Source organism: Hipposideros armiger, unplaced genomic scaffold, assembly GCF_001890085.2.
Source record: "Hipposideros armiger isolate ML-2016 unplaced genomic scaffold, ASM189008v1 scaffold_919, whole genome shotgun sequence".
Lineage (NCBI taxonomy): Eukaryota > Metazoa > Chordata > Mammalia > Chiroptera > Hipposideridae > Hipposideros > Hipposideros armiger.
The window spans coordinates 35,123-44,981 of record NW_017732269.1 but is presented as its reverse complement, the minus strand read 5'-3'; the positions used below and the strand labels follow the sequence as shown (position 1 = coordinate 44,981).

At 44.2% G+C, this 9,859-nt stretch overlaps 1 protein-coding gene across 2 annotated transcripts in view; it reads left to right on the top strand.

Moving 5' to 3' along the window:
- Positions 1–9,859, top strand: part of IARS1 (isoleucyl-tRNA synthetase 1) — a 77,256-nt gene that overhangs the window by 38,871 nt on the left and 28,526 nt on the right. For both annotated transcript variants that reach the window (XM_019630524.1, XM_019630523.1), the window contains exons 10-14: positions 1,307–1,402; positions 4,705–4,827; positions 5,773–5,864; positions 7,407–7,505; positions 9,657–9,783. In XM_019630524.1, the coding sequence (XP_019486069.1) occupies positions 1,307–1,402; positions 4,705–4,827; positions 5,773–5,864; positions 7,407–7,505; positions 9,657–9,783 (537 nt within the window). The remainder of the gene's footprint in view (positions 1–1,306; positions 1,403–4,704; positions 4,828–5,772; positions 5,865–7,406; positions 7,506–9,656; positions 9,784–9,859) is intronic.

The following is a 9,859-nucleotide window of genomic DNA, read 5'->3' as shown; positions in this document are numbered from 1 at the left end:
GATTTCTGTATCCTTCTTTATGTCCTCCTCAAGTTCCTGAAACATTCTTATCATCAGTGTTCTAAACTCTGTCTCTGAAAGGTTGGATACCTCTGTGTCATTTAGTTGCATTTCTTGAGGTTTCTTCTGATCTTTTACTTGGGACATGTTTCTTTGTTTCTTCATTCTGGCTGTCACTGTGATTGCTTCGATGTATTAAATCACCTAGAAAGAAAAAAGAGAAAGAGGGGAAAAAAAAGGAAAAAGAGAAAAAAAAAAAGGAGGGGCTCTCTGCCCGCTGTAATCTGCACTGCAGACCACTTGCTCAGCAATAGAGAGATTCTGGGTGACTCAGCACCAGCTGCTGGGGGCAGGGCTCAGTGCGTCATGCGCGCCGACCTCCCTCTAGACTTGAAGTAAGTGTCCCACAATTAGTTGCTGTGTACTTTGGAACTGTGCTCACCACCAAAAATCCTCACAGGTTGTTGCGGGCTGTCTGCAGCTGCAAAAAACCCTCTGTGGCCTGCAGAGGTAGGAGCTAGGTACCAGTGGCTCAGGGTGCCCCTGGCAACACAGCTGTAGGTGGGCGGGGCAGGCCCCCAAGGCACCACAGGGTGTGGTCAGTGGCCCCCACCAAGTCAGAGCAGCATGCACTCCTGCATCAGCAGCCAACTCACACAAACTCGCCTGGAAAGCCCCAACTGAATCATGCAGGCACACAGCTCGTGGCCCTACACTCCCAGGAAAACTCCCTGTCTCAGCCTGTCCCAATCAGCCGCTCAAAGATCAGGCCGAGCAGCCCGACAGCCAGTTGCCACCCAGGCAACTCTGCATGCGCAGTGCGGAAATCAGGGACCTAAGGCGAGTCCCATTTGTGGCTGTTTGAATACAAGGATGCGAAGGGCCAACTGTAGAATTAAAAATTATACTCAGATTTCTAGTACATGGGGTCGATGCCCCTAACCCCCTGCATTGTTCGAGGGTCAACTGTATAGCAGAAAGGGAATGGTTTAAGGAGAATGTGTAGTCTCTGAGACTGTATGATAAACTACATGCTGGGGGGCCGGGGTGTCCAGGAGAACTAATGACAAAGCCCATTTTGTACTAAGGAAGTTAGAAAACTCTTTCTGCAAGTCTTCAGATCATTACTTATAAGTGATGAATCATTATTCATAGAATAATATAGAATTAGCATGTTTTTTCCCAGTCTGAATTACTCTGAAAATAATTTTGCATGTTAAATGTTTTTTCAGGCTTTAAATACTTACTGAATTAATATTATATGGCAGTGTTTCATCCTTTAAGCCTGCTAACATTTCTTTTCCAGTGTAAAGAGAATGGTGCTTTTACTGTGCTTGTTGACAACTACGTGAAGGAGGAAGAAGGCACCGGGGTTGTACACCAAGCTCCTTACTTCGGTGCTGTGAGTAGTATAAATCTTGCAAGTGTATTTATAAGATGTAAATGTCAGTGGTCACTGAGTCATCACTGTGTGTGTGTGTGTGTGTGTGTCTGTCTGTGTGTATGTCTGTGTCTGTGTGTAGTGCTCACCGCTCTCATTTAAGCCATGGGGTCAACCTGTTTTCAGGCTCATGCCCCCAGGGACAGGTTATAAAATGTGCATCTGCGATTCCTTTTCACCCAGAGGCAATATCTGAAAAGGGTGGGCTAACTTCTGTGTGTTGTTAGGTGTTCGGTCTTTCCAAAAGGCAGGCTGTATTTTCGTTTCTTCATGACTTACTTACCATATACTTTGCTCTTCATGGTATGCAGTTTTGTGAGTTTGGACAATGACATAAAGAGCAGGCCGTCACCACGACCGTCAAAGTGCGGACAGGTTCCATCATCGCTGCTCTGTTCTTGACTAAATGCTTCATGATCTGAAGGGAGAATTTCACCTCTCTTCTCAGAGCTGTATAGTGTGGTTAATTTTAAATTTTGCCCAGAACAATTTTTTTTAATGTAATCCTTTTAATTTGTAGATGAATAAAATACAAGAGTGTAGGGATTAAGGACACATGTTTTAGAGCAAACCAGACCTTGTGCTAAGTGGAAGCCCTGGATAGTCCCTGGGCAAGTTACTTGGCCTGTCTGGCTTTCCTTTCCCTCCTCTGTATCGGTGTTAGCACCTACCTGTCTGGAGACTTGCAAGGATTAAATGGAATCTATAAAGAGTGCCTGGCACCATGAGCGTGCAATGCAGTAGACACTGGGGCCCTACAAACTCCTTTCGACTTGACCATTTTGTCAGTGATAGAGGTGTTAAGCTAGTCTGTTTCTATTGGTCATTTTGTTTTCATATATAACTGCTGCAGAGATTTTTATTATGGAGAGCTTCAATACAGAAAAGAAAATACTGTACTAAATCCTTACGTTCACATCATCCAGCTGAATTAATTGTCAACATTTTGGGGATTCTGTTTTATCTGCCTTATTCTCTCCCCTTCCCCCATGCCTTTATTTTGACTGGAAGGTTTTGAAGTAAACCGTCAGTATCCTATCTTTCATCTGCAAATACTTACGTGTATGTTTCTGATTGATAAGGACTTTTATTTTTAATATAGCCACCATGCCATTTTAAACTCAATAAAATTAACAGTTTCTTAATATCCCTTAATACCTGGTCAGTATTCAAGTTGGGTGGATGCAATCTTTTTTTTTAAAGATTTTATTGGGAATTGGGGGAGGGGAACAGCTCTGGGGAATCCAGGGAAAGGGAACAGACAAGTTGCTGTCCTTTTGTTCTTCGGTCTAGTTGTGGAGGACGTCGCTTCACTGGCCCATGTTGGTATTGTCATTGCGCTCTTCCCGGGTGAGGCAGATCAGTCACCGGCCTCTGGACGGCCACTCACGGCAGCTCTTGGCAACTCACACCAGCTGCCGGCCGCTCACCAGCTGCCAATAACTTATGGCAGCCCACTGCAGCATGGGCTGTAGCCTACACCATCACTGGCGACTCAGGGCATCCCAGCTCCAAGTTGAACTGTTGTTCACCATCTTAGCTGTAGAGGGCAGTGTCAGTGGCCCTCATATGGGATCTGAACCAGGGCCCTGCTGCACAGAGCTGGCGTCCCAAGCCAGCTCTTAACCAGCACGCCACGCGGTCAGCCCAGACGCAATCTTGATATTACTATTTATTGAGCTTTAGGAACTAGTCAAATTTCAGTTATTCATAATAGTTTGAGGGTCAACTGGTATAGTTGCTCCAATGAGGCTAAATAACCAAAAGAAAACTTTATGAAAACTTCATGATTTTGAATTATAATTTTGGTTTTCCTTTTAAAATGGGACTAATTTGTCATTTACTATATGTAATACCTCATGTAATAATACCTCATATATATCTGCCTGAATGCCAGGCAGGTTCATGTTATAGAAGATCAGATCCTTAAACTGCAGCCTTTAAACCCATTTGGTTGAGATTTTTCTGAGACCCTCCCAGGTGGCATCTATGCCAAGGTACACACTCTGTGGTCTCCACAGTCGGCACATCTGCAGGACCGTGTGAACATCCCTGGTCGTTCTGGCTCCATTCAGGAGTCCCTCTGTTAGCTAGTCAAGCTGGGTAAGGCTATTTGTTCTGCACTAGACATTTCAAATTGCTGGGCTTTGGGGCCCGTCCTGCCTGTTGCACAGGTGCTTGTTGGGTAGGCCGCCACTGCCTGTGCTCTGAGTACGCCCATGTGTCACATCATACGTGGTCGTCACCTCCCGTGCTATTAGCACACCCACATGCTGCATCACACCAGGCTGTCACCACATGTGCTGTTAGCACACACGTGTCACATCACACCAGGCAGCCCCTCACACAGTGAGAGTTGACACAGGCCTGGGTAGAAGTGTATTTGTTTTCCATCTTGTCTTGGAGTCAAACTGGAGTGTGGTTTCCTCATTGAGCCTGAGACAGTCCAGCATAGCACAGCAGTGAAGACTCTGGACTCCAGCCAGCCTCTTTGGTTTTAAAGGTGAGCACTGGCACTTTGCAGCTGAGGTCTCTGTCTGTGCCACTGCTTCCTCATCTGGAAGATGGGGTAGTTTTTGGTCTTTGCGAGGGAAACACATGCTAAAACCTAGTGCACCAGTCAGCCTTTTCCGTAGCATTGTTAAGGTTAAACGAGCTAAGTTGTAAAATGGTCAGAGTGTTATCTGATACAGTGTTTTTTGTATTTGTTCTAATTGTTAACACTACTCAAAATGTGTTCCTGAAGCACTGAGCTGGGATACCTGGGGCCCAGGTAAAGTGAGTACTTGGCATTTGATCGGTATTACCGTCTTCCAGGTGCATCTTGGCAGGATGCAAATCCGTAGGCATGTCAAGCATCATGCAATACTGCATAGTTCGTGCCATACACCCACGTGTGCTTCTGTTTTGTGCACACACTCATCTGCATATACGCTGCTGTTGTAAATCACATTGGATTTCAATACATTCATGTGCATCACCTTTCTTCTCACTTGGTGGATACTCATATATGTAGGGGTCTGTGAAATAATGGCTGTGAAGACTGGGCTTGATGATCTAATCCCCTGTCCAACTGTAGGGCTCTTTGATTCTCTGAATTGTCTTTGAATTAACTTCAGTTGAGAGGATAGTTACAGCTGATTACATTTATTTGTCAGAATACTGAAAAATTATCCTGTAAATCTACCGCCTCATGCACTCCTCTCTTACCCCATCCACTTCAACTGTTTTATTCTTCCTTCCCTCTCCCTCTCCCTTTCCAGGATGACTATCGGGTCTGTATGGACTTCAATGTCATTCAGAAAGACTCTGTCCCTGTTTGCCCTGTGGATGCTTCAGGCTGTTTCACAGCCGAAGTGACAGATTTCGTGGGACAATATGTGAAGGTCTGTGACTGGATGACATAAAAAGGTGTCACTTTCGTCATACTTTTTTCATTAATCAGTTTTTATCAGATAGCTTCCACATCTGGGATTTTTTCCCAGGAAGTTGGTTTGGTTTGGTTTGGTTTCGTTTCGTTTCAGCACATAAAATCAGGAAAGATAGGCGGATATTATCAACTACATTCCAAGAGTCTAGTATCTTCAGAGGAAGCATGCTGTAGTTTCAAGCATAGGAATTAGAAAAACTGGGCTCTTCTTTGTGACTCATGAAGCAAATTTGTGATTGTGGGGTAATCATTGCTGATTGTAAACTTCACTACCTTGACTGTATGGAATATACTTAAAAGTACGTGAAGTTTTGTAGTGGCTAAAATACAGACCAAGTATTTTGTGCCTTTTATTCATAGTAAAGGTATCCAAATATCAGATTTTAGTAATTATATTGTGTCACTAAGTATTATAGAATTTTTTTTTGCCTTTGTTTTTTGTGTGTTTTTTTTATGATTTTATTGGGGAATTGGGGAGAGGAACAGTGTTGGGGAATTAGGGAAGGGGAACAGCCAAGTTGTTGTCCTTCAGTCTTAGTTGTGGAGGGCGCAGCTAGCTCAGCTCCAAGTCCAGTCGCCATATGGTCGCTGGTTGGCAACTCGAGGCTGCTCAGCCCAAGGTGTCGTGTTCACTCTTAGTTGTGGGGGTTGGGGGCAGCACCTCATCCCATGAGGGAGTTGAGCCGGCAACCTTGTTGTTAGGAGCATGTGCTCTCACCAGCTGAGCCATCCTGCCACCTGTTGGCAGCTCAGGGGCAGCTCAGCTCGGGCACAGCTCACTGGCCCATGTGGGAATCGAACTGGCAACCCTGTTGCTCAGAGCTCGCACTCTTAACCAACTGAACCACTCGGCCGGCCCTGTAGAATATTTTAATGGCTGGATCTTAATTTTTTTTAACAGGACGCTGACAAAAATATCATCAGGACCCTGAAGGAACAAGGCCGACTTCTTGTTGCCACCACCTTCACTCACAACTACCCTTTCTGCTGGAGGTGAGAAGAAGTGAAATGAAGACTGTGTTGTAGCCAGAGCTTTAGATTTGTATATACACTTAATACGTGTGCCCATCCCATCATTTTGTGGTTCCCAAATCATTTGTATTCTTTGAGTTAGTGTTTGTAAACTGCCTTCTTGTTTCAAGAAGTTTATAAATGCATGCAGTTATTTCTTTCCTCAGGAGTTGTGTGAGAAATATAGACATAGATGTAAAGGAAAAACCCAGTTCAGTCTCCTGCGCTTAAGAGAAAAATCCAGTTCTTTCCTACTGTGTTTCATTACTCTCTGAGTCTCCTTTACTACTGAAGTAAAACACTTCACTTCTGACACTTTTGGCCACCAAAGTTGTGGAGGTTTTCCCCCACACCAAGCAATCTCTGTGACACCAGCTGGATGTCCTACAATTTAATTCAGTACTGTCACTATCTATCCAGAGATAGCATCAGATCCCAGAGATGAAAAGTCCCACAAGACATTCTCTCTCTCCCTCTCCCTCTCCCTCTCCCTCTCCCTCTCTCTCTCTCTCTCTCTCTCTCTCTTCCAACTACCACCTCCTTGAGTTCAATTGATTTGCTACAGAGGCTTACAGAACTTTGGAAAACACTTACTTACATTTACCAGTTTATTAAGGGACATGGTAAAGGGTACAGATGAAGAGATAACAGAGAGTAAGGTCTGGGAGGATCCTGAATGCAGGAGCTTCTGTCCCCATGGAGTAGGGGTGTGTCTCCCTCCCGGTATGTGAATGTGTTCATGAACCTGGAAGCTCCCTAACCCTGTACTTTGAGATTTTTATGGAGGCTTCATCATGAGGCATGATGGATCATTAACTCCATTTTCAACCCTTCTCCCTCTCAGGAGAATGGAGGACGGGGCTGACAATTTCAAGTGTCTATCATGGCTTGTTCTTTCTGGTGACCAGCCCTCATCCAGGAGCCCACACAGAGTCACCTCATTAGAAAAAAAGACACTCCTATCACCCAGGAAATTATAAGGGTTTCAGGAGCTCTGTGCCAGGAACCAGCGGCAGAGACCTGTGTGTGTGTGTGTGTGTGTGTGTGTGTGTGTGTGTGTTTTCTATTATCTCATATGTATAAATATGTTTTGTGTTGCGGCCACATTTCTTTAGGATGAGATATATCGCTAAAATTTTCTAATGGAATTTAGTGAAAAATATGTGATACAAGTTTTCATACAAGAACATTATAAAGATATGGGCGAAAATGGAATATCCAATGGCATTATGTTTCCACGTTTCATCTTTGCGGAAGTTGATATCATTTTTTAGACAGCTGTCACACAGCAACACAACTATAATTTTCTTTTGTCTTGTTCTTTTATTAGCTTTTGCCTTCCTTAGTGTTTTTGAGGGAGATGACCAGTACTGAGGACCTGGACATTGGTTTTGGCTTTGGGAATGAATATCAGCAGAAAGCCAGAGGGGTAGAGGTGATTTCAGGAAGAAAGTAAAGGCCATTCTGAGCCTGGTGACTGCATCCCTCAGTCTGACCAGCCCATTCTTACTTTTGCTTCCCCAGGTCTGACACCCCCCTCATTTACAAGGCAGTGCCCAGCTGGTTCGTGCGGGTGGAGCACATGGTAGGCCAGCTGCTGAGGAACAATGACCAGTGCTACTGGTGAGCAGCGATATGTGTCTTTATAATGTCCTTTGTCATGTAGTTAGTCAATATTGGTTCACACTTCCCCCAAATTATAATACTTTTAATAGCCATCTTTTATTGTATATTGTAATAATGCCTATTTTTTATTCTGCATTTTTGTTATTATATAACAAAGTAGCACCCTTCTTATGATAAGGCATATATAGAGGAGCTTTTTATATTAAAAAAAATAGAAACAAGATACTGCTGTTTATTAAATTTACAGAATGGAATAACTGAAAAAAATATGGCTATACTCTCAGTTTGTCAGCCTTAAATAATAGTCATTTTCAAGGTAAACGTTTATTTTTGGATGTACCTACAAAAGCCATTTATAATTACAGTTGACCCTTGAACAACGCAGGGGTTAGGGGCTCCAACCTCTGCACACTCAAAAATCCTTGTATAACTAGTCACCCTCCACATCCGTGGATTCCCGACCTCTGAGTTGACCCTTGAACAACACGGGTTTGAACTGCACAGGACAGTGGAAAACAATCTCTTTCTCAGTGGACCCGTGCAGCTCAGACCCGTGTTGTTAGGGGTCAGCTGCACTGCTCAGCTCCACTGATTCTTGTGGAAGTCCATGGATATGATGGTGTCTTGTTCAGGCTGGCTTCGTGGAGAAGCTCTGTGGGGACAGAAGCCGTGCTTTTATAGCTCACATCTGACCGCAGACAGATGTTACTTCAACCTGGAGGTACAAACATGAAGTGAAGTAAGGCTAAAATCTATGTGTTCCAGAAGAATGTTTTCACTGAGTTTGGAGGGTAATTACTATTTCTTACTTCCCACAAAAACCCAACTCAACTTAAAGACTGTATTTTATTTTGAAAGAATGGGGAGAATCTCAGGGCAGTAAAAGGAAATTGCTATAGCTTTCTTTATTTCCTAGCAAAGTGACCCAATTTTTCAAGAAAAAGCAGTTATTTCATTTTTATACCTAGACAGCTCTTTAGTCCCCTAATGTGTAAAGTGCTGGGTGTGGAATATTAGTATGGTAGCCTCATGGGGGATGCAGGCCTATAAATTGATATTTATAATATAGGACTGTAACCACAGTACCTGAGAGAACAGGATGTCTGCGACATAACTCAGCCTTGAGCTTGGAAAGGTTTCCTGCAAAGCCAAACCTCAAAGGATAAGGAGTCATTTACCAGTCAGAGGCAGTAGAAGCTTAGAGGGCTGAGATGGTGGCTGAGGATAAGGGGGACTACGGGGTGAAAGTTATCACAGGGAGGGGTGGTACAAGCAAAGGTGGTGAGATGAGAAGCCGCATTCTAAGGAGCGTGCCTCATTGTCAGAGCCTGAAGTGCAATGCCAAGGGAATCTACTGCAGGTGAGCCTGGATAGGCAGCTACCCACCGGCTACCAGTAGCCTAGCCCAGGGATCTGCAAACTGCGGCTTGTGAGCCGCACGTGGCTCTTTGGGTACGTTCTGTCTCAAAAGTTTGCTGACCCCTGGAAAAGCCAATCCTGTCCCTCACAACAATTTAAAAATTATTCGAGAGCCATAAATATATTTTTACATAATCACCATTATGTGAATAATATGCTTTAAAAACTTTATAAATGAGAACTATGATCGTTTTATTTTCATTTTCAATTTTACTTCAGAGCCACACGTACGTACCCAAAGAGCCGCGTGTGGCTCGCGAGCTGCAGTTTGCTGACCCCTGGCGGCTCTTCCGTCTCAAAAGTTTGCCAACCCCTGGCCTAGCCTGTTGGGACTCATAGGTGATTGTGAGCCCTTCCTAGTGAGTTACAGGTAAAGTGCTATTGTGTGGATGACCCAGAGACTAGATCTGAGTGGGACCAGGCTAACTAGCATCATGGCGACTGGTTAGAGGATTGTGGCAGTCCTCCAGTTGGAGAGCAAGTTGGGGAAGCTATGTGCTCTGGAGTTTCCTATTATTAAACAGCATCTTCATGGGACGAGTTCACAGCAGACACATCCACTGTGGGTCACCTGGTCTGTCCATGCAGAAGACCATCTCCTACGTGTGAGCTCAGTGTTTCCAGGGTGTTAGATTCACAGAGCGTCATACAAAGGTTTGTGCAGATCTCATTTACAAATTTACTTACTGATGTTCTTACATGATTGTGTATCTGAAATGTTTATTGCAGGGTCCCAGAGTTTGTGCGAGAAAAGCGATTTGGAAATTGGCTGAAAGATGCACATGACTGGGCAATTTCTAGAAACAGATACTGGGGCACCCCTATCCCGCTGTGGGTCAGCGAGGACTTCGAAGAGGTGAGGCTGGCGATGTTTCCTTGTGTTGATTTTTGTTGAAGCGTTTTGGTCATGCCATCTGAATATGGGGTAAAAG